The following is a 23807-nucleotide window of genomic DNA, read 5'->3' on the forward strand; positions in this document are numbered from 1 at the left end:
ACTCCACGTTGCCAGGGCCCAGCACCAAAGTCGTGCAACATTGGCTCACGTGTCAGTTCAACGACCTGCATATGCACAGACGGTGCGTTCATGGATCATGGGTTTTCGCCTGAGACCGTCCGCTTTGTTTTTCGTACGAAGCGTGCACCGACACCACCCTTAACGCTCCGGTAGCGTCTACGCTGCACTTCCAATGTCCGGTAACTACGCTACCCGGTATTCACAACGTCGGAACGACTATCAGACACAATCAGGCCAGCGCATCCGTGGTGATGGAACAAAAAAAAATTGATGGCAGGGGTAACCCAACTTCTCGGACATTGTGCTTCTGCTTTGGGATGTTGGCGGGTCTGAACGAGACGGTGGAAGGGGCGTAGCGACGGCGAGGATGAGGTACGGTCGGACGAAGGTGCGAGCATGGATGGGCCATTGGTGCGAAGATCGGGAACGGACATTGTCGGTTCGAGGTGAAAGTATGGCTAGGTTGAGAAAGAGGCTGAACTGAGGTTGTACAACGAAAATGTGAGTAGGCCCTTGCACGGGGTAGTTTGGAGTCGAGGCAGTCAATCCCCTCAAGCTGACTTCAACCTGAACAGATTGTGATGTGCCTCCGCAACTTCCCAATTTCTCCTCTATCCTTCTATCTTCTCGAGGGTTTTGGCTCGGCTGTTAGATATTTCCGGCTCACTAAATACCTCCACCAGACGCATTCTCATCTACCAACAAACCTCCCGCGCCTTAGGCTGTCTCCCATAAGCTCGTGGTCACCAATGAGATGTTATCTTTGTCAGGAGCTTACACCATTCTCAAAGCATCCAAACTGGACACAGCCATCAACCACCATAGCGCAGAACTCAGCACAGTGGACGCACTTTCTCTTCTCGAGCGGTTCAGCGAGAGCAGTAGCCTTGACCGGTGTCGATGGCTCGATCCTGGCAATCTGTGAATACTCAACACTCACGGCAGACGTGCTTGCCGAAGAAGTACCTACGGTCCCTACAAGATGATGTGAAGCCAAAGGCATAGTCGAAGTCGTGGCTGGCTGCTGTGGCTCGAGTGCAAAACGTAAGCCAACGGACATCTTCCACCAGTTCCTGCTCTCGATCAGCCTCTGTTCATATATGTATGAAGGGCTGACTTGCACCGTGCTGAAAACATTCGAAATCTACATACCTTTGAACTGACATATTGCACGTTTGAGAGCAATTGACACATTTGCGCTTCTCTAGCCTGAGTGCAGATGTCTCTATCTCGACAGCGGCTGGCTTGAACACAGTAATGAGCGTAGTCGTAGCCTGGGGGTTCCCAGTGGGTTTTGGGTATGCAATTCCAGTCTTCGTATCATTTGTGTGATGTTTCAGAGCGGGGAGAACATAGGCTGATGAGAAGGGCAGCATTGCTGCGATGATGGAAGTGGTGTAGAATTGCATTTTGATAGGTTCATGGCATATCTGTGTTTAATGCGTAAGTGAGGCTTGGAGGTTTACAATATGCAGAACTTATACGTCACGGTGGAACTTAAGGGGTTGTCAATAACACCATCTACTACGACTGCGACAAACTTGTACTTCAATCAATTATTTTCCATCATGATGTTGAATCGGATGCTGTTCCTATGAATATAAGCATCTTATTCCCGTACCGCAGATGTGAGGGCCCAGTGCGCAGACGATACAAGATTCTGTGCTGCCGGCGATCTCCCTGAAATGACCTCTCGGATGAACCATCATTCAGTTGTAGTCGGCGAGCTCTGCTCCGCTAATGGACCCCAGTCTTCTGTCCTTTGGTGGCCATTGTAGCATGATCGTAAGGAAACAATTCATCAGTTTCCCTTCTTCGCGTTTGGCGGCATAGCGGAGATGACTTACAACAATTAATGGAGTGTATGCACCCACCCAGAATTGGTACAGAAGCCAAGCGCCTGTATCTTATTGGCTACTCTACAACAGGTACCGTGAAGCACTACCTGGTACCAGGTGTCAGACCCTGACCCAGGTGTTTACAGCCTCTCACGGGAGCTGCAGGTGTGCTCTACGTCATGGACTACACCACTGCCCCACATATCTAGGGTACGTATACTGTTAATGTAGCCGCAAACACACGCGCCAGCCAATCAGATCTAAGCTCTTTAATTGTGTACTAAGACAGGGTGGGGGCATACATTTGGAAAGCACCGATATACGCGTGTACATATAAGACATTGTGACTGAGGTTGCGTTCAAAAAAAGAAAGAGGTTGTGGTGGTCCGATCGTACGAAAAGAAGAGAGGCATCAAGCAGGTGCAGATAATATTTGTATCCGCGTGGGGCGATCCGGAAGGGAAGAACATGGGACAGCGCGAGTCCAGTGAAGGAAAGCATCAAGGTGGCTCACGCCGGGGACCACATGCAAGCCCTCGACTCTCGATATTATGGAAATTCGACTTATGCTAAATCCAAGTGCTGGAAAGACTGAATTGCGAATCGACATGTACATCGTGTTGTTTGCTAACAATATGAATTTGGTGACTCGTTAAGCAAGCAACAGGTCGAAGATGACCAGGTCGGTTTGTTTGTGAGCAGCACGAGAATCAAATCATATGTGAACAGGCCCATTTTTGTCGCTGCAATGGAGACCTGAGATATTGATGCCCTTACAAGACACGTAAACTCGCAGTGGAGTAGATTGGAAACCCTCACAGACCATTGACAAATGGGCAGCTGTGATTGACTACACGTTCCCGTTGTAAGCATTTGCAGTCATAGCAAATGCTGAGATATAGCAGGCGCGATCATCTTTCCAATGGGAGCGGTTGTGTAGGGTAGGAATAAGGACCTGCACACTAGAAAAAAGGGTACATGCATGCTGAAACACTAATTCCGTCAGTGCAAAAATAATAATTCTTGCTGCCGGAGAGGTTGGTAATCCGCAGAAAATAAGCATCTGGCAGGACAATGACGCATGTTGGACACTCCGAACAGTGCACCATGGTGTCGAAAGGGTGAGGTGGCGGAAAAGAAGAAGTATGGGGCGGGTGTGAAGGGTGTATATAAACCGGCCATGGTTGCTGCCGCCAAGAAAGAAGACAGTCCACTTCACGTGAGTACCTCGTCCAAGTGAAGCACCATGGCGACCTTCAGGGCTTTGCAAGCCGCTGCCGCCATGCAGCGACAACACTGTCTTCCCTATGGCTTGCCAGGGCACCGCTCGAGGGTGGCAGTGGTTATACGTATCTGATGTGGTTTGGTGACACACCAAGGTCAGTGACTTCGAGCAAGCAGAGCAATTGAAGAGGGTAAAAATGTGATTGATGACTCGAGGAAGTAGCAATGAACAAGCGAAACGATGACAAGAACTGTGCAAGATGACGCCAACCAACACCTTTTACTTCCCACGCTCGTAACCAAAATGCCTGCGACGATGAACAACAAGTAACGTCTATGTTGGAACAATATTCAAAGCGAACAAACAACGAAAGAAATAGTGAGAACCAACACAACAGCAGACCTTGTGGTTTACAATCGCATCACAGCTGCAATCGTGATGCCAACAGCAGCGACGAGCCATGAGCTATTCAAACTGAGTGCACTTGACCCACTCGTTCTGCGCAGCTCACCACAGCATAAATCGTGATTGTACGAGACACCATTGGCCGTCGCCGCAACTTGAAAGACAGATCCGTTAAAGTTGCCAAAGTTGTAGTAATCGACGAGCAGCCAGTTCGGTGGACGACCCCACATCTCTTCGCAGCCCTGGATGTTCAGACCCAGACTGCCATTTCCAGATGCAGCATTGACCTGGTCCAGAAGGCCATATGCCGGTACAAGGATGCTTATCCCTGCAACAGCAATCTCGACGTTGAGATTGTGGTTGAGCATGTACATGCGGTTGCGAGAGACTTCTTCAGCCTGCTTGGGTGGGCGCTGCTGAGTGCAGGGAAACGATGGGTCGGTGGGCGAGAAGGGTGTTTCCCACTGATAGTCAAATTCGCTGAGCAGCCAAGGGACGGCATCTTGGTCGGCGTTGTAATCGATCAGCACGACGACGCGCTCGTTCTTGAGGATCATTTCGGATAGTGTCGGCCACTCAGTCAAGTTCAGGTTTCTGGCGGACGGTGTCCAAACGTACTCCAGAATGCCGGAGTTTTGGAAGGGCTCGATGTAGTCTGTGGCGGCATTGCGAGTGTCCTGACCGTTGTTGTTGCCCATGATAATCGAGATGACCTCGTACGGGTGGTCACCGAGCCATTCTCTTACGGTTGTGAGGTACGACTCGAGTGTTCCGGCATCGAGGAGATCGCAAGAAGTATGGCAGAGACGAATCGCACTCGAAGAGTTCGGTCTTTGTGTCTCGAATTGCACTAGAAAACTCAAGTCAGCCTTTCGAACCTAATGCTTCATACATTTCTGTACGTACATCCTCGAATTCCATCATTGAGCTGGGTTTCTACCTCGAGTACCTGATTACTGGCGGCGTTATGCGGCCTCACAAATGGACTGTTGTGAGCGACAACCATGGAGACGTTTGAGAAACGCCTGTTACAGAACTCCGGATGTCCATTGCAGGATGTTGTATTTTGTGTGGGGCGTGAGCGAGCCGTGATGGAGGTTGTCGCGGTGGCATTCCCGGATGCAGTTGGAGCAACGCCTGTTATGCCAATCACTTCCTCTGTTGTCGACGAACGAAATGCTGTTGTACTAGTATTGCGTGATACGGATAAAGATGCAAAGGAGGATTCGGGTGTAACTTCGGTTACGAGACTGCTAGGTACTGGTGTGAGGGAGAGCGATGATAGGATCGAGGATAACTGTGCGGACACACATGGCGAAAAAGTGGTCCAGAGTAGTAGAGGTATCGTAGGAGAAATCATGAGGACCGGTATTGGTGATGTTGAATGAATGGCAAGCTTCCTGGTCACCGAGCGCTCAAGCGATACGGGCGCTTAGTCGATATTGAGCTTGGGTATCTCGATGATGGAGATCTGAGGTTGAAAACGGCGCCCCAGACGTTCTCCCGTCATTTCTAGCGTCTGTCACTGGCAGGCGCGATGACGGCATGTTGGACGGCGCGTTGACCCCGGATTGCTGGGGAAGCGCCACTGGAGGTTGGCGTGAAAGCTTAGTCGTCCTGAGCGGTGGTTTAGTTCTGTATCTTGTCAAGCGTGCAATTGACCTGTACTAACCGCCTAAAATAACATTCAAGACCAACAGGTCGTGTAGAGATCCCTTGTCTGATGTTTCCGGCATCCGCCTTGGCTAGTGGACCGAGGTGTGACGCAATTGGCTTGCGAAATCTCAACGTCGTCTGCCGCTGCGCCCCGGGAGCGAGTACGAGACCCTACAACATAGAATTTGGTGGCCACAAAGTCCACAGGTGAACGAGAATATGATACTTGTGCGACTCCATCGAGGGTGCTCAAGGGATGTGTCAAAGGGGCGAGTTATTGTGCGTGGTTTGTGTGTCAGGAACGCTAACCAGATCTCACCCTGGAGCACATCAGTGGGGTCATGGACCGAGCCGTCGAGTGCTTCGTAACATCCGCGGCAGCGAGTCATGAACAGTTTCTAGATGAATCTCTCACACAGCTCTATCTGAGAATATGTCTGATGTAACAGCCCTAGCAGATTCTTCTAACGTCCCTCATCCTGAGGCAAGCTCTTGACCATCTTCCTCACGCCCCTCTCAGCATACTGCAGACTCTTCTGCAACTCATAGTTCAACTCCATCTTCTCAACTGCGTCCATTCTCTCGCCCTCCTCCCTTGTCTCCCCCATACCATCAATCTCGACATCTGCACCCAGCACTTTCTTCACGTTCGTGATTGCAGTCTCAGCCCCAATCTTCAGAAGTCGCGCCGTCTTCTCGATATCTTCAGTCCATGCCTCTGCAACACCCTCAGGCTCTGCATCTCGCATGCTCACAATCATCTTGTCCAGCCTGTCGTATCCGCCAACGAGGTGCTCTGATGCCGTGAGGACGTGAGCAACAGACTTGAAGACGGCGTTTCTAGCGATCTTTGTGTCGCCGAGGGTGGGAGGGGCGCCTTGTACAGGACGATTCGGTGTCTGAAGGGCGTCGAGGATGGCTTTGGTGAGTTCGTTGCGGCGGCGCACGGACGCCTCTTCACTACAAGGGTCAGATTTGTCGAGTCCAAGTGTGCATGATAGCATGCAGACTCACGCCTGCCGCATTCGCTGTTCAAGCAGTGCCTTCAACTCTTGCTGGTCGGCCGCCACTTTAGCCTTGAAGTCCTGAAGCTCCTTGTGATTGGTCTTGGGCATCTGGAGAAGTGAGCTCAGTGCGAGCACTCGCCTGGCGTGTCGCATGAGCAAGGTCCTTTGCTACATTACTGCATGGTCTCAGGTGAACACTCACTGGCTTTCATCGCCCTCGACGTCGGAGGTACTGCTCTGGCTGTTCGCAGGCTGAGCTGCTGATTGAGCGCTTCGACGCGCCATTCTCGAAGCGTAACTGCGATGGCGTGTTTGTTGAAGCTTCGTGGCCACTCGGTGAGGTGGCGAGGTGATGAGGTGAGGGCTGGATGGATCGTTTTGGGAAGGCACGCTCCTTCTCGACACGACGCCCTCGAGCCTCACCGTGATGTACAGGGATATTGACATCATATTGAGTAAGAATCACGCACATGATCACCAACATTTGTGCCAGAAGCATTATCAATTTTGTTAAAGCAAAAACCTAGGTCAAGCATACCTAAGCAAAGAGGATCCTCAGACCTTCATGACTAGTCGTGCACGAAGGGAAAAGCACCTTCATCTTGTAAATCGAAAGCAAGGGGATCTTGAAATGAAGAAATTAAAGCAAGAGTAATGTGCAGCCGTTTTGTAGTTTCTCCGTTTGTCCTGTTCGAAAGAAGTTGCAGTCCCATGCTGCCGTAGTGTCCTCCAATGCTGGAGCGAAGCCATCTAATGCCGAAAACCATTGACATGAGTTTCAGTGATCGAAGAGTCGTGTAGTATGCTGTGCAGCAATCCATAGACTCGCAGGAACCAATGCGCGCGTGAGGGCCGCGGTGCCGTGGTCTATAAGAGTAGGACCACGAATGCTGAAACGCACATATATAGTCGATAGTGTGTTAAGCGCCCTGTAACGCCCTGCGAGCCTACTGAGCCTACTTGCTAGCAAGAGACATGTTCTGCATGCTGGTGAGGAAGGCAGGATCGTTGCCCCTGTTAGAGGCACCAGACTGAGTTGCGAAGCCGCCACCGGACTTGCTGTTGCCCGCGCCCGAAGTCGCTTGCTGACCATAGTTGGCACCACCAGTGGGCGTGTAGGATCCGGCACCTGGGTAGCCGCGGTTGTAAGCCGATGGAGCGCCATAGGTAGAGCCGGGTGGGTAGTAAGCGCCGAAGTTCATAGGGCTGCCGCTAGTAGTCACGTTCGGATAACCTCCAGCGAAAGCACCGTATCCACCGTACATCTGCTGTGGATATTGTTGGCCCTGTGCCCAAGGAGGCATGCCATAGGCGGCTTGAGGGGTGTAGGCTGGAAGCTGATGAGAAAATGCGTAGTGACCGTCGTCGTAATTAGCCTGAGGAGCGTTGTTGCGGCCGCGACCTAACAGAGTTTAGCTATCGTTGCTTGCATCAGCTTGCAGCGACACTTACCATAGTGCTCATTGGAGCGGTGGCTGCTATTGCCGAAGCCAGGTCCAACAGGCAACGAAGAGTTGCCGTTGCCCGAGTTCATAATAGCACCAGGACCAATGGCTGAGGGTGGCGGGATCTGCATCAGGCCAGATGGGTTCACGACTGATGCTGGGTTGACAGCGGACATCCAGATGCGGACCTTGTACTGCTTAAACAGGTCGGTGACAAGGTCGTTGAAATTCACGTACGACTCGGCGTAGTAGAAGTAGGTAAGCTTGTGATAATCACTGCGATCATTAGCTACATTGGCCAGTGATGTACGTTGCATTACTTACGCTTGATATTCGGCATCGAGAACCTCCATAGGTAGCTTGTGGTCAGCGGCCTTTTGAGCTCCGAGGCGCTTAGCTTTAGCTTCTGACCCCTCCTTGTCGCGCAAGGCGAAGATCTCATGTTGCTGAGCAAGGCGCTTGATCATCTTGGGCTTAGCATCCTGGTCTTGATTGCCAATCATGCCACTCAACTGAGGCTGATTCGGGTTGTTAGAAAGACCGTTTGCACGCGCAAGAGCACCAAGCATGCCGGAGTCGTTCTGGGTTCCTGCAAGCGAGTACTGAGAGAACATGACAAGCCAGCGGAAATGCTCTTCATTCGCCTCAGCCTTGTACTTCTTTGCATCTTCCAAGCTCACATCTGCGTGTGCTACCTGGCCAAGGTCACAACCACGATCACCCTCGACGATGACTAGATCACCTCGGCGGATCTCGAGTCCGGTGTTGTCATAGAGGTAGTAGATATCGGCCCTGGAGCACTTGAATGTAACAACGAACAGGCGTCTACCAGGGCGGCCCAAGACCGGTGGGACGGCATAAGGATTGGTTGTGTTCATGGTTGTGTTTGGGACGATAGGATCTGGATGGGCGGCAGAGATCGCAGAGGCGTTGATGGCGCGAGATGCGGGGCCGTAGCCTGCAAAGTATGCGGCGGCGTCGAACTGATCTGGCTCCTCAGGTGAGTGGGATGCTTGACGAGGAGACATTAGGCTCTCATCTTCTTCCTGGGTGTTGCTCAAGGTAGTCGAGAGAGGCATGCTCTGGTTAAAGCCTCCGTAGTGAGCGAAGGAGTGCCTGCGACCCATCGCATCCATGCCGAGATTGTGAATGTTGCCGGTGGCCCACTGCTGTTTTTTTGGGCTATCCATGATCTCTTGCTCGGGCTCGCGGCTCAGGATAGAGACGTGCTCGCTGAAGCGACGAGTCAACGACGACGGCGGCAAGGCGTGCGCGGCGACCTCGTTGTCTTCGTGCTCTTCGATTGCGTAGTCGGCGGTACCGCCATAAGACATGCCACGAAGGCCGGCAGTGGTCTTGCGACGCTGTGGTGGCGGCGGGTGTTGGTGAACTGGCGAGCTTGTAGACGTGGCACGGTTTCGCGCACGTGCGCTCTCCATGGCTGCCTGCTTGAGAAGAGCTTGCTTTTGCTCGCGTTCCCAGTAGCCTTGTGGGAGGCGGACGCCGTGCTCAGAGCTGTTTGTTGAGTCAACTTCGTCGATGTCGTCCTCGCGAAGTTGAGATAAGCCGACACCAGAGTCACCAAGCAGACTGGGCTTGGAAGGACGGTGACGGACGCCTGCTGTTGTGCGTACGCGTGCAGAGAACTGGCCAACAGGGCTGTTCTCGATGTCGCCCTGCCCTATGCTGTAGGACTGGGAGCGCACTGCCTTGCGGATGGGGTTTTGCTGACTAAGAAGAAAGCCAATGCCTTCTTCGCTCTCAGGTGCAGCTGGCGAAGGCAATGGTCTTTCAGCTGGGAAATGTGCAGATGTGGGCGATGGCACGACTTCCTTGAGACGGCTGTTGGCCTGGGTACTGCTGAAACTGGAGGTATTCCAGGGAAACGCAGATGTTCCAGGGCGAGACTGGTTCGGAAGCTCTAGTGACGGGGTCGTGGGTTGGGAGCCAGCAAACGACACTGAGGGCAACGAGAACTTGCGGTTAGGTTGGATATCCTGTAGCCAACCAGAAGAGGGCCTACGACCGCCGGGGTAGCCCCCAGCAGGACGAACGACAGTGGGCACGTGCTCACGGTCGTCATCGCTGGACGCTAGAGCATCGCTATCGGGAGTCGGCCTACGAAGCTGCAGCTTGGACTTGTCAAGGGCAGAACCTCCAACGGAGAGATTGCCCTTATATGTGGAGGACGTCATCTTGATCGTTTCTTGAGACTTTGAGATGTTAGCAACGCAATGCAGCAGCCATTGAGGGATCAGAGCATACCTTGATAACGACCTAATTCGGTCTTGACCAACGCAGTCTTTGCCAAGAGTGGTGAAGGTGTGTAGGGGAGTTGTTATAGGTTGATATGTCTAGAAGTAATAGGTGCCTAACGAAGCTGAAGAAGCGAGCTGTTAGCATGACCCCTCAGCAGTATCAAAGTGGCCAAGGAACAGATGAAGTAAAGTAAGTATAGGCAACAGCATGTAAGCTACAACCAGGAAGGTACCACTGATTCTCACGTCTGCTGCCAGCAAGCACTTCGCAGCCCATGTGACCATGGAGTAGAGGGCACTTTGTTGCTCACGAGTACAAGGAGAGTTTGTGAATTTACAAGGTGCTGAAAAGGGCTTGCAAGGTGGGGACGCTTACCTACAGGAGGTTGCAGCGATGCTTGCTGCGAACTGAGAGGTAGTAGTGGATGGTGTGCTGGCTGGCAGCTTGATGGTGGTGAGGGCTGAAGAAGAGAAGGGTGTGGAGAGCGTGCGGAGAGCAAGACAGGAGCTGAACCCGCGCTAACTAGTGGGTCCTAGAGAACAATGCTGGCTCCGACGTGGTGACGGTCAGATGGCAGACTCGTGTCGTTTGTCGCTGATTTGGAGGCAGGAGCGGTCGGCGCTGGAGGGGTATGGGGTATTACTGTCGTTCGAGAACCATCTTAGCAAAGTACATTAGGAGAACAAAGAATTGAAGAGGAAAGTAGATAGCAGAGCATATATCGACCTGATGCGGTGCTGCGTGGGGATGTGACTTTTGCTTGCTCTTTTCTATGCTTGACCATGCTGTTGCGCTCGACCCTTTTGGCATTCAGCTTCGCAGGCCAACCACAACCCTGACCAACGCAATCTCACAGCATGAAATAGATACTGAAATGTCCTGCCAGAAACCTAAGAAGGTCTCCAATGTACGTCGAGTGCAGTCCTAGACAGGACTTTGACCGACAATGCACGTTTCCGCACAGTATGAAATCCGCGCTGCGGCCTTCGCACAGCTTCTTCTTCTCCTCAGACGGCCGCCTCCACACCTAAAACGAACCTAGAAGGACACACTGTGACGGCAGGAGGAAGAAAGGTACTGAGACAGTAGAAGAAGTGATGAGAGAGAATTTTTGCTTACCTAGATAACGGAAGAGCGTCTACCAAAATTACGCAACGGCGGGGTATCGATGTACAACACGATCTATCAAATGGGGCGGCAGTATATCCTGCATGTCTGTTAGTACCTCTAGTCTAATCATGATCGTAGCGTGCGCAAGACGAGGCTGCAAGGCAAGGCTATACCAAACCGCCGCACCGTGCGAGGGGCAAGCAGCTGGAACGCACAGTTACGAGGGACATACCAGACAATCTATCCACGAAGACACTTGTAACCTCTAAGGAATCAGACCGATCTGAAAGGTAACTGGGTCACAGTAAGCTTCGATCGATACAATGTGGCGACGAGCCAGAGCCCGGGGCGGCGACAGCATACCTCAAAAACGTACACGAACGAGCGCCAAACACTTGCCCAGTCTATCCCTACTTTTTCTTGCGGAGAATCTTGGAAGACGAGACGATACTCTATGGCATCAGCCGCTGCATGGAATTATACAGGTCTACGATCGGCGAGGAAGCTTCGCAGCTAGAGAATGTGGGGAAGCGCCACGTTCAACCCAAGGCTGCCCAGTCTGTTGCGGACCAGTGGTTGAAGGAAGAACACGCGACCACTAGAGCGGGCACATCATCGCACTGTGCCTCGAGCGATAAAGGAAGACAATATAACCCGCGAGATTGACGTCCAGAGTGGCCAGACTGGCGACAGGAGGTCCCCTTCTTGGCACTGGTTCGAAACGGTTGAGATCGGAGTCGCGGCAGACACCCTGGCAGATCAGGAGACAGGTCGAGAGCAGCAGTGGTGCGATCAGCGTGTGGCGATCCGGAAACAGACGAAGAGAAGTTTCTAGGTCGATGAGGAGATATCTCTGGGGGGTAAGACACCTGTTACAAAGGAGCGGACAGAAGTCAGAAACACGCAGACTTTCAACGCCTTTGAGGCTTCTGCGAGCTTGCACGGCTGGTTCAAGGATCAGGGGCTCTAGGTGGCAGATGCGCTGCGAAATGCGGAGACGGCCAGACCGACTAAGGCTAGCCCTGCGTCTTTCAGGCGAACACCTGCAAATTGCTGCGCTGTTGGGGGGTAGCGAAGCCGCGGGACAGGGAGGTGGCATCGAATCATCGGTCCCTTGTCACACGTCCCGCTGCACCCCTCAAGAACCTCGTCTTCCTGTTCACCATCAGAAGGTTACCAATTCCGCACTGTCGGTCGGCGCGAAGAGTTTCGCATATATGAGGTCAATTGATGATACCACTCTCTCGCCTCATCCAGGCTCTGATGGCCCCAGCGAATGACATTCCTCCTCTTTAAAGGCTTCATATCGCTGCACGCTGTTCTCCTTCGCTTCAGGCGCCATCGTTCACGACCCCGCCCCGCCTATGTGGTAGCAGTGGAAATCGAAACAGGAAGCCCGCCAACTCTGGAATGGAAGGAACAATGTCACGCGCCATGCGCTCAACCTAGTACGGACACCAGGGACCTTAGCTCTCGATGCTGTTCGTTGCCGCTCCTCGTTCGCAGCGCTCCGCGAAGATCCAGTAACTCGTTACGTACAGCTTGTGGTGTTGTCTTATTCGACGACACTCCTTCATGTGACCAAACGAAAGGATGAACGGTTCCTGAAGCTAGCACTGGACGATACTGCACATCGATGCTCCTGAAGATGGTTCGCGAGAAGTTCTTCATTTGTGATCATCTGGGTGTCACAACGTGCCCGCATGCAAGAGTCGGGCACACGAGCACGACATACTTGCTGGATGTAATTCCCTTCTTGGTCCTTACGAACCGAAACTCGGCAGATCACTCATTGATTGGAATGGAGTCAACCCCGCATTTCCCTGAGACGCGTCGATGTTCAATATCCACACCCAAGCTTTTCGGGCAGCTCCAGTGAGCAGTGTGCCCGCTCGGGTGGCTGACGCCCAGCTACTAAGTCGACAAAGTCCGTATCGAAACACCATTTTCGCTCGTATCTTCTCCAAGTCTGCGATGAAGAAGATAATCGTAGTGGGTTGCTGTTCGAGCATGGCCTATGTGTATGATAGCGACTGTAGACTCGTCTACTGTTTGCCTGTCAGTAGCATCATCTCACCTTATCTCTTTGTAGTTGCCGAGGCGTTCGTTCTCCCATCGATCGAGGGCCATTCGGGCTTGCAGGACGGGTTGCAAAGTTCGGGATGAGATCTTGTTCCATGCTACAACCCTTGCTTGGCTTCAAAGGCTACTAAGCTGGTGCCATGACAGCGGCACCTCATGTATACGCCATGATCTCCCCTGTCTTCAAGTCGGTGCTTCGATCAAACGTCCGCGGAAACTCGAACAAGCTCGCCAACAGCATGTTATCGCCCCAGCGATCAACAAGTTCAGGCGCGCCTATGTCGCAAGATTCTTCCCCTCTGTTCTTGTACGCGTCAAAGCCTTTTGACAACTAGTCAGTTTAGTAGAGGCACTCAACGTGGGTCGAAGTAGAGGAGCTTCTCTACCAAAGTTGGCAGCGCCAAACCGCTATCAAGGATCGTTGCCGAGGAATGGTACCTTGCTTGTTCGTGTTAAGGTGCATCCGCCGGTGGCAGTAAATTTTGAGAAAGGCAGGGAATTGAGGCGGTCGTATGTCTGCTCTCGCGCTGCGCGTGGTGATCCTACAGGAATCATCGGTAAAGAGAGTGTGATCGAAGAGTGATTCACTGTTCGAGTAGTGGATGAGCGTAGCTCAGAGCGTATCCAAGAGCGACGTGTGTCCCAATTTTGCTGAGGGCGGTATCGATTGTGGAGCGTAGAAGGGAGAAAGGGAACGGGGAAGGTGTAGGTGCTTCGAGCTTAAGCAACAACACCACAGTGCAGCCCCGCAAGAACGACCACACCACCCCTGGGCATGCGAACACCCAGACCTCTCGGAAGATTCAGAGTGGCCAGGTTTGCCGCAGGGTCAAACACTCCTCCCAAATCGAAAGTCTGTGATTGGCATGCAGTATGGCATGCTGCTCGACCCACAACGTCCCTGGCAGCGACTAAGCTAGAGCTAGAGGCCAGTCCTACGCACAGCGAACAGGAGCGCCATTGTCTTTCACAGCTCTGAGAGACGCAGCTTTTGAGTAGAAGCCCCTCATTGTGCATCATCAGTGCTTTGCCGCCCTCCTCATGCTGGATTATTAGGTAGCTTGCATTGTGCACGCCCGGCGATACCATTTTCTCTTTGCGGCTCACAGGGCTCGCTCCAAAAATCCACTACTGACGGCCTTGATAACAGACTCCCACATTGGTACAGTATCCGCTGGCTTATCAGAAACGTATCACCTGCTCTCCACCACAGACGCTTCCTGTAATGAGCAGCCAGCCTCCATCGACTGACAGCACTCCGCCTTAGAACGGACTCGTACGTGTTCATATAATCCTCTGACGTTGTTCACGAGCTTTACATACCCTCTACAGCAAAGACTCTGGTACTGGCGTAGCAGCACTGTCGACTCACGTCCCAGTGTCACGGACTAGGCCTCCACGGACTTGCATACAGCACTACCGGCATCAGGACATACCAGCGTCTACGCGTAGTCCTGTCTCCCCTCGATAAAGCCTACACAACATGAGAAATGCGAGAACTCGATGAGCTGTTGCCAAGTCCGGTGAGCCTCGATACAGAAGGATGCATTTTGACTAAGATTTTAAGTTGACAGACGCAACATCCGTACATATGCTGTACATGGCCAGCTAGACCTTCGTGCTCTCGACAGGATCGAGTCGATTGACAAACACAACCCAACAAGCGTGCAAGCCGCGTTCGTTGGCATTGTGCACATGTCAGGTTTTCGGCAAGCGGGCCTTGAAGACGAGCAGATCATGTTCATACCAAATCAGCCTGAGCCTGGATGCGAGCTTTTCTATCGCGACAGCACACATCCTGGATGCTCCCATGAGACCTTTAGAGTCCATCTGCTCCTGGAACGTAGAAGTCATTGATCACTTTGATCGTATGGTGGATATTTCACGGTAGGACAGCATTGTCAAATTTTCTACTTGTCATCATGTATAAGAGTTTAGTACTTGTACCTCATACTGCTACGTCTCGAGTTACCTGTAATTGGTAAGAAGTTCCACTTTTCTTTTACACACGACTTTCATGCATATCCTCAAACCCTTCGCATTGGTATGGGAGGGTGTAGATGGACTGTTATGCAGCTATCGCAATGTCGAAGATCAACGTGTGACGCGACCCTCATGCCTTGACGAAGATGGGTCGCTCACGCGTCGCCTTCAAAAGCCGCTTAGACCGAGACTCATGTCTTCGCAATACAGATACGAGCTGGACATACAACAAATAAGCATGCTCTCAAAACCTCGAATTTGCTTGCACAGTGGAGCAGGCGAAAGTAGCAGAGGCACAACGCGCGAAGGTGCGCCACAACACCATGACGCTTGAAGCTAGCAGACCCTGACGGTGTTCACGATCTGAAGTGTCATGGGCGCATGGCGACCCTTCAGCCTCACGCACAACCGTGCTCGACACCAAAATTGCCGAGGGCTCATATCCGCGGCCAGTCACGTAAATCCGGAGACAACCTCCTCGATGACTCCAACATTTCGCTATCCAATTCAAAATCCAGAATTTCTCAGCTTTGCTGACGTTCTAGAATATTGGAAAATGGTCATACAACGGTAAGATAGCGCTTCTGACGTAGGCGCTTGCAGTAGTTTGTTCGGAGAAAAGATAGCTGGTGTTGATGTGAATAAAGGTCTCAGTCTCAGGCCGCTGCTAACGCTGCCGATCCTTGGGTGAGCTTGCATCATCAGTCGCTGAGTGTCAACACAACAACGCGCCTGCCACAGGTGCACCAGCCACCGAGATATGGGGAACATGGGGCTCGGAAGCGAAGAACAGTTCTCAAACTCATGCACGGCAGCCACTGCATGTTCTGCGTGGATCATTGGAATCCATCTGCTGTTCGCGATACTCGAGAACAAGGGTGATCGACTCAAGCGCCCAGGTAACCCCCGATGCGGAAGGGGTGGCGCAAATTTGGCGCTTTGACAGTGACGTATGCCAGCCAGTCGTTCCCTCGATGACGAAGGAAGCCGCAACTCCCGCTAGGGTATATGTGCAGTGCAGCTCCCCCGGTAGATCACCTCACACCAGCCTCTTGCATTTACACACAGCCCCATTCTCCGCATCCATTCATCAATCTCAAAGACAATCGAGTCTTTGTTCATTGCACAACACAACCACATCACATAACTCAACATGGTGTCGCGAGTATTGGGTATGGGCCTTCGCGCCTTCCAGGTATGTGCATTTTGAGCAGCCAAAATAGGCTTTACTAACGACTGTATAGCTTCTCTGCGCTGTTATTGTCACAGCCATGACCGGCAACAACATTGCACGCGCCACTAATGGCACACACTCGATCATCAATTACACATTGTTCGTCGGTGTATGGTGGTTGTTCACACTGCTGTACTTCCTTCCTACAGCATTTATCGACAAGTTCGCCATCCCCATCGTTGATATGGTTTTGGATGGACTGAGTGTACTGTTCGGTTTCTGCGCTGCTGTCGCGCTTCCCGCGTATCTCGGTGCCCACAGCTGCTCGAACAGGGTACGTCATTCTTGTGGCCAGCTTCATTGTGCATGGTCTGACAAATTCGTAGAGCTACACTCTCCATAACGGTGTTACCAACAGCTCACCTGGCCTCGAGCAGAACTGCCGCCAGGCTCAGACCGCAACTGCCTTCCTGTGGTTCGGCTGGGCTGCATTCGTCGCTACTCTCGTCTTCTCTGCGATGAGCGGCAAGGGTGGTGCCGTTCGTGGTGGTATCCGTCGCGGCGGTCCCTCCATGAGCCAGGTCTAGGAGACCAATACCTGCAATGTCTACTCGGATTCATCGTGGAATACGCGAACAGATTCCAGCGATGTTTAGCATCAGCCGGATTCTCGCGGAACGCCTGAAGAAGATGAGGCCAGCTAGGCTGTGCTATGCTTTACGGCTTGTATATGTATTATATTGCTGACGGACATAATGTTGGATCGCGCAAGACGCAGATGCAGATGGTTGGGTTGGGAATACCCGGAAACAGAGGACGTGGTTATGACGTTCTGCGAGCTCAGCGAATACTGTACACCATGATTAATACGAATTTACGAACTGCTTCACCTAGTCTTCTGCATCCTTGTTGCAGCTCTTTTCTGCTGTTTGCATCGTGCTCGTTGTCTGAACTTTAACTGCAGGCTGCGCTTTTCATGCAGCGCGTGTATGTGTCGTATGTACTAAAACATGCTCGTTCAATTACCTGTAAGAAGTCGCCTGTTGAAACAAAACTTGCTGTGATGATGACCATACTCATGCATCACAGGAGCAAGCAGATATCTACCAAAGAAATGACTGGTGTTGAGGCTGTTGTGGCTGATGGTGGTTTGGTCTTGGCGAGTTGGCTCGTGCATTGTGTTTGGATGTGGACGGCGGACGTAAACAACACACATCGCTCCTGCACTGCTACGATCCCCGGCCGACGCGCGCATCGCTTTTGGCGCAGTAATTTTTCACTAACACAGCATCGAATCGACATGATCAGCTAATCCAGGCCCGCTACTGTACTTTTTGTCTCTTCTTGACCCTTTGCGACGCGTGTTCTTCGCCTTCGATTGTCCGACCCTGTTGCCGCCGCACAAACAGCTACCAGATTCGACATGACGGCCGCCCGTAGCAAAGTACCCGCCATTGGGTCAGCGCAATGGATTCTCGAAGAGCGACACCAGTCGAATGATCTCGTCTCACAAGAATTGGAGGATTTTGGCTTCTCTGTGCGCAATGAGCTGGAGTGGCTTAACGAACACATGACGGATATCTGTGCCAAAGATGGGCAGTATGTCGCGCATCACACAGCAAACACGACTCTCACTGACGTCGTGGTAGACACAACCTAGACGTATTCAAGACACCTGGGAAATTACGTGGCAAGACGCCTCACACAACACGCAAGAGGACCGTTGCCGAGCCTCGACAGGTGCGTATCAAAAGGTTGAGTCGGCCTCAGTGTATTGACAGCAAACAGCCTCTTGCAAACCTGTTTGCAGGAGACCTGCAACTGCGCACAACACCTGCCGAGCAAAGCTTACAGGAGATCGCCCAGAGAAGCACAGTCAAGTCAAAATTCCAAATCGCCGAGGACACAGAGAACGAAGCTCCCGTCCAGTCTCCCAAACCACCGACTCCTGTAGCGCGCCAGCTCTTTTTGAAAACATCGAGCAATGGCAAAGAGAACCCTGTCGACAGCTTCGATCACGAGTTCTCAGATGAGCGCTCACCGCCCCAGCCTGCTCCAGCGCAATGGGCATCGTTCGAGACACAAGGCACAGCTTTCAGCTCACAAGCTGACGACGTCTTCTCACCACCACGCACCCAAACGACACAAGCAACGCAATCGTTTAGATACTCGATGCACGATCTGGAGGACGAAGAAGTCGAGGGGAAGGATGCGCCGGAGGACTCGTTCGTCTCGGCGAATGACGCATTTGGCAGCAAAACCGCGTCGAACGAGAATTTGCGCGAACAAGCAGAGCTTAACGACGCGCTCCTTGACGAAGACTTCCAGGAGGATTTACGGACAGAAAGCCGCGGCACCGTTGTACATCACGACATTGATGTTGCAGAAGGCGATGAGGATGAAGACGATGACATGCATGACATCTCGCATTTCCCAAAGCCTCCTCGCGTTGTATCCGACTCCTACAGCATCGGTGCAGAAACACACGAAGCCCTCGATACCGCGAACCGACGAGCCCACACACCTGAGCCAAAGATGCTCTGTGATCTCGCAGAAATCGATCATTCACACGCACCGGCCGGCTCTCCACCAGCTTCCCCCGAGCATGTCGCACATGATGACACTATAGTACACCACGATGTTGATGATGAGATGGAGGTCGACGAGGAGCCTACGCCATCAGAGCACTCGAGCCCTGTGAAGCCACTAGTTAGGAAGAGTAGTCTCACATTCGCCTGTCTGCCCGCTCGCGAGCCTATCCTTCCCAAGAAGAGCATGGGACGAACAAGTCAGATTAGGCACACTGGAGGCAAGAGCCTTGGGGCTTCGCAGATCGTACAGCCAGTGGAGTCGCAACATGACGGTCCTATAGACATGGACGAGGATCGACCTGCGTTGCAGCGCGAGGAGTCGGAGACAACGAAGACGCACAACAAGACATCCACACAGCGCTTGTTTGAGCGCTTCCAGATGCTTGAGCAGCACGCACCGCCGAAACGAATCAGCCAGAATATCCTATCCCAATCCTCTCGGCCTTCGGTGTACCCTGCTACGGCCTCACAGCCGAAGGAGGTTGCGCCATCCGCGCACACATCGCAGTCGGAGCCTTCGTACCCCACTCTTCCAGCTGAACCCGAAAGGGAAGAGGCAGAGGAGGATGACGATGATTCCTGGATTGCAGCACCGACTAAGACAGCAGCGCTCGTTGCCAACCCACTTAGGCCTCCAATCAACAAGAGCCACACTGTGGCTACTCACTCTTCGCCGCATAAGTTGAAGCCGTCGCCAATCAAGCTGATAGCGACATCCAACCCTGATCTCTCAGCAGCTGCGGATTCGACCACCCCGGTTGGCTCCCCAGCTGGTAAGAAATACATGGATGCCCCTCTCAGTGCGTCAAAGGCTAAATTCTACTCAGCTCTTCGCGCAGCGAAGGACAAGCTCATCGGTTCTACTACCACCAGTGCGCAGGTCAAGCTCGATGCTCTCTCTTCTAGCCCTATGCGACCGAAATTGCAGGCTGCGGTCTCGTCAGACGATCTTCCTAGCAGCCCTAAACGAGCTGAAAGGCCAATCTCGATCTTTTCTCATATGCGGTCACCATCGAAAGACTCTGTCAAGTCCGCCAAATCTACGAAGTCTGCAAAGTCTACAAAATCAGATAAGGCAGCTGAGGCGCCAAGCAGCCCAGTCAAGGAACGCAAGACCCGCAGTTCGACCGAGCGTGAGAAGGCCAAGGAACGAGACGCACGTGAGAAGGAGATGCTGCAGAAGCAGAAGAGCGAGGACAAGCTCAGGGAGATGCGCGAGAAGGAGCAGTTCAAGGCTGCGGCGTACCACAAGAAGACTGCATCGGCGGCGATTGCGAAGACACCCTCCCAGATGTCGTCTCAGACCAGTCTTAAACCGGCTCCATCTGTTAACACCGCACCCAAGCCAGCGCCTCGTTCTGACCCCATGCGATTGAATTTGGCTCCGAAGGATCAAGGAACTGATTCTGCTGATGAGATGCCACCGCCACCCCCGCCGAAGAGCTTGCTCCCTACGTTCCCAACAACGAAGGCCAGGCCGCCCAAGAAGCTTGTTAAGCCGAACAGCAAAGACGCGCCTTCGAAACCACAAGAGCCGCAAAAGATCTTCATCAAGAATCAGTATGCTCGGGCCCCTCCTCCAGCTGCCCGCCCGGCCCCCATGACCACAAAATCGACCGGCCCTTCGACGCTCGGAAAATCCACTTCCTCCAAACCAACCGCAGCTACACTTTCAAGGCCTGGCACCGCTATGGCGAATAAGGTCGCGTCATCAGCAAAGTCAGCACCGAACACAATAAAGGCGCCTCCTAAGGCAAATCGACCCCAACCACAGATTACTGCGAGCTTCGAGAAGTCGAAGCCCCAAGCACCCCAGCCTCGTGCGGATCTCGCAGCTGCCCGAGCTCCTACAACCTTGAGGACTGTTCAGGACGCAAACTCGATCCGCGTACCTCCAGTCAATACAGCCAAACCTCCCAAACGAGCGCCCGAAAACGATACCGAGAACGCCCATCGTCCACCCACCAAACGAGCACTCGAGAATGACACCGAGACCATCCAGCGTCCACCCAAACGCCCCTCTCAACTCAAACAGAACCCCATCACACCCGGACACCCCTCACAGTACGCTAAGGGCAGGATTCCTGGTCTTGACTCTGCACGGACATCGCACTCGAAGCCCATCCAGCCCTCTATCCAGTACCTCAACGGCGACGACATCAAGCTACCCGAGATCATGACCGATTCCGAGGACGAAGACTCAGACAATGAGTTCGAGCAACCCTCGTGGGTCAACACACCCAACCTGCGCGAAATGCTTTCCACACAACAACTCATGGACCCCGAAGCTATCTTCGGCCCCATCGCGCCGCTCAACATGGAGCAAGTGTTCCCGAACAAGGAGAGGCACAAGAGGTTCCGCGAGAGGACATCAAGCGCCTACTGGGTGCACGATCAGGTCACAGATGAAGAGAAGAGGAAGGAAAGGGAGGCGAGGGAAAGGCTCGTGCGCGAGGGGGCATGGACATACAATCCGTCTCCAAGGCCGACGCCGAGAGCGGGCCCGAGTCACTGAGTGTGACCATATGAACTAGAGAGCTTGTAGATACGACGATATTGTTGGCGTTGGAGGGTAATGCTTGTCACATTGCGACTTGTGTCTGTTGTTTTGCTTTTGGCGTTGGGGCACAGTACAGCACAGCATCAACCTACGATATGGTTGCGTATGATGGCATGGCGTTTTGTTACTATTGCATAGACTTTCCCATGGAAAGCGGCATTCGAATGAAAGAATTTTCGGCTTCACTTGTTCTTTAACTTAAACTTCTCTGCCAGGCTGTTACCCATGGGCCTTTCGATTAGTCATTGGCTTGTAGCGATGAGGTTCAAAGTATGGGTAGTTGAGGGGGTGCCCCCCTTCTGTACCAAAAACATCGTCGGATTGCAACGCTGTAAGTGGGTGGTGACCAGGAGAACGACCACACTGAACCCTGGGATCACTAAAAATACTATAGATTACGCGCACACGAAGCCGTCAACTTCCTGACGCACAATCCTCCATATTTTCTCACAACTACATCCACAGCTACGCCAACTTCTGCCAACACAACCAAAGACCAACATATGCGCCACCATGTCTAACAGCAAGCACTACTCGTGGGAGGGTAAAGACTGGAGTGATCTTCGTAGCTATGACACTGTTCATCCCCAGCTTGAAGAACGCAGACGCCAGGAGGCGGAACGCAGACACCAGGAGGAAGTCCGCAGACACCTGGAGGAGGTCTGCAGAATGACCACTCCCACAAGGAGAGGCCAATACGATAACATGTCCTACAGCTCAGGCTCTTCATTAAGCTTAAGCTCCCTCTATGCCAACCCGCCCTCTCCAGTACTACGCCCGGGTCTACCTTCAAACACCGGAGAACACTACACATCTCTCCAAGACGTTCCGCACTTCAGCCTGAACAATATCAGAACTGGCCCCTTCGGTCCAGGCGTGGAGTTTCCGAAGTCACCTGTCGCTGAACGGCGTGGCTCCGTCTCAACACCGTACTACGAGAGATATGGAACTGCCGTTCTGCCAAAGACACCACCGCCGACCCTTCCTCCTGTGGAATCTGCGTACTATCAGCGTCCACCAGGGCTTACGCACACTATCCACCGGCCCTTACCCAAGGTACTGAGAGTGGTGAGCCCGGACCCTCCTGCTCCCACTGATACTGTTTCTATACTACCTGGTGCCTCTATCATAGGGCAAGCCGAGTTCCGCCAGACACAGAAGGCAAAGAGCGGAAAGCTGAATTCCAAACAAGTGCCTAGTGAGGAAGGCGATACGCAGAAATACAATTCCTTCCTGAAGGTCAAGGCCGCACTTCAGGAGAAGCGGAAAGTAGATGCAGATGTCGAAGATGCGTCGAGGAAGCTGGAGGCTGCCTTCCAAGATGAGAAGACGCATGAAAGCAAGAATCAGGGGAGAATCGTGGAGAAGGTGTGGTGTGTTGAACACTGCATCTATGACTGGTGTGGCTGTGTTGCAGAGAAGCTAGAAGGATGCAAGTACGGCTTTTCAGCTCCTTCGAATCTGGTGAAGAAGTCGGCCGATAAGAAAGTTCCGTCCCCCAAGCTCTTTGTATGGGCCAAAGCCAACAAGGTGGAGACCAAGCAGCCAAAGGATATTCCGGAGAGCAGTTGTGCTGATCCCACTCGCTTCGTTGACTTTATCGATCGCCAGCGTGCTATGCGTGCATCGGACGCATCCCGGATACATCGCGAACGACAACATCAGCTGGAAGCAGAAAGGTTACAAAAGCTCGCCGATAAGAGAATGAAGGAGTACGAGCGTGCGGAAGAGGAGTCCATGAAGATAGAGGGGGTCACATTGTACGGCACAGAGACACTGTCCACAATGGCGCCGAAGGAGGAAGTGAAGGCGTCCACAGCCAGTAGCTCCGAGAGCCCATCGAAGATACTCAACGGCCCGAGCACTTTGAAGGCTTCATTGGAGGTCGTCAACCCTAAAATCCCAGTCACATCCAACACAGTTGTGTCGAAGGTTGGGGCCGCCCAGTTCATCGAGGCAATGGCCGCCGAGCGCCGGAAGAACCTGGAATCTGTAGGTGAACCAACCATTCAGATCGCGGGGCCAAAGGGTACGAAACTCTCCAATGACACCACCGGATCCGGCCCGAGGAAGGAGCAAGAAGCCGTAAGTGAAGCAGTTGGTGCTGATCCGAACCGTGCGGACACCCTCCGGGCTGCGAAAGTTGAGGGCGGCCTAACAGCTATAATGCGCGTGAGGGAGAAATACAAGGCCCTTCTTGCCAAGCACGATGCAGAGAGGAAGTGGGACAATGTCGATCTCAGCGATGATGAGGACTGGGAGAAGGTGGTTGGCGATGAGGGCGCCGAATGGGAGGTACTCGAGAAGTAGTTTCCCTTCTGTCTAAATTTCCTGTTACTTATCGGTGTAATTACATAACAAGGATACAACATCAACGGTTTCCAACGTAAGTAGGGCACCTTTAGGACCCATATGCATACACGACTTCGGCTCTCTCTGAGAGATGCAACT

General features: G+C 52.7%; 7 protein-coding genes across 7 annotated transcripts; 4 read left to right on the top strand and 3 right to left on the bottom strand.

Annotated features, from left to right (window-relative positions):
• Positions 1-3288: 3288 nt before the first annotated feature.
• Positions 3289-5154, bottom strand: BU25DRAFT_409708 (PLC-like phosphodiesterase). Its single transcript, XM_033706115.1, has 2 exons — positions 4396-5154; positions 3289-4339 (listed from the first exon to the last, which is right to left on the bottom strand). Exons 1-2 carry the CDS (start codon positions 4847-4849, stop codon positions 3495-3497), a joined length of 1299 nt encoding a protein of 432 aa, XP_033562874.1. The 5' UTR covers positions 4850-5154; the 3' UTR covers positions 3289-3494.
• A 431-nt stretch (positions 5155-5585) lies between these two features.
• On the bottom strand, positions 5586-6260 carry BU25DRAFT_390469 (uncharacterized protein; the record flags this gene model as incomplete). Its single annotated transcript, XM_033704568.1, has 2 exons — positions 5586-6105; positions 6160-6260. The coding sequence occupies 2 exons, from the start codon at positions 6258-6260 to the stop codon at positions 5610-5612; spliced, it is 597 nt and encodes a 198-aa protein (XP_033562875.1). The 3' UTR covers positions 5586-5609.
• An 848-nt stretch (positions 6261-7108) lies between these two features.
• On the bottom strand, positions 7109-9792 carry BU25DRAFT_430522 (PSP1 domain-containing protein; the record flags this gene model as incomplete). Its single annotated transcript, XM_033708609.1, has 3 exons — positions 7109-7554; positions 7605-7873; positions 7922-9792. The coding sequence occupies 3 exons, from the start codon at positions 9790-9792 to the stop codon at positions 7109-7111; spliced, it is 2586 nt and encodes an 861-aa protein (XP_033562876.1).
• Positions 9793-14338: 4546 nt separating this feature from the next.
• Positions 14339-14985, top strand: BU25DRAFT_30355 (uncharacterized protein). Its single transcript, XM_033702027.1, has 2 exons — positions 14339-14566; positions 14616-14985. Exons 1-2 carry the CDS (start codon positions 14539-14541, stop codon positions 14903-14905), a joined length of 318 nt encoding a protein of 105 aa, XP_033562877.1. The 5' UTR covers positions 14339-14538; the 3' UTR covers positions 14906-14985.
• A 1199-nt stretch (positions 14986-16184) lies between these two features.
• On the top strand, positions 16185-16792 carry BU25DRAFT_338686 (uncharacterized protein; the record flags this gene model as incomplete). The annotated part of the gene is made up of 3 exons (XM_033702737.1): positions 16185-16226; positions 16276-16539; positions 16592-16792. 3 exons carry the CDS (start codon positions 16185-16187, stop codon positions 16790-16792), a joined length of 507 nt encoding a protein of 168 aa, XP_033562878.1.
• Positions 16793-17443: 651 nt separating this feature from the next.
• Positions 17444-21474, top strand: BU25DRAFT_365508 (uncharacterized protein). The gene is made up of 3 exons (XM_033703818.1): positions 17444-17804; positions 17855-17945; positions 17994-21474. The coding sequence occupies exons 1-3, from the start codon at positions 17629-17631 to the stop codon at positions 21309-21311; spliced, it is 3585 nt and encodes a 1194-aa protein (XP_033562879.1). The 5' UTR covers positions 17444-17628; the 3' UTR covers positions 21312-21474.
• Positions 21475-21869: 395 nt separating this feature from the next.
• On the top strand, positions 21870-23666 carry BU25DRAFT_490329 (uncharacterized protein; the record flags this gene model as incomplete). Its single annotated transcript, XM_033711489.1, has 1 exon — positions 21870-23666. One exon carries the CDS (start codon positions 21870-21872, stop codon positions 23664-23666), a length of 1797 nt encoding a protein of 598 aa, XP_033562880.1.
• Between the last annotated feature and the right edge of the window lie 141 nt (positions 23667-23807).

The sequence above is a fragment of the Macroventuria anomochaeta genome, assembly GCF_010093625.1.
Source record: "Macroventuria anomochaeta strain CBS 525.71 unplaced genomic scaffold BU25scaffold_12, whole genome shotgun sequence".
NCBI lineage: Eukaryota > Fungi > Ascomycota > Dothideomycetes > Pleosporales > Didymellaceae > Macroventuria > Macroventuria anomochaeta.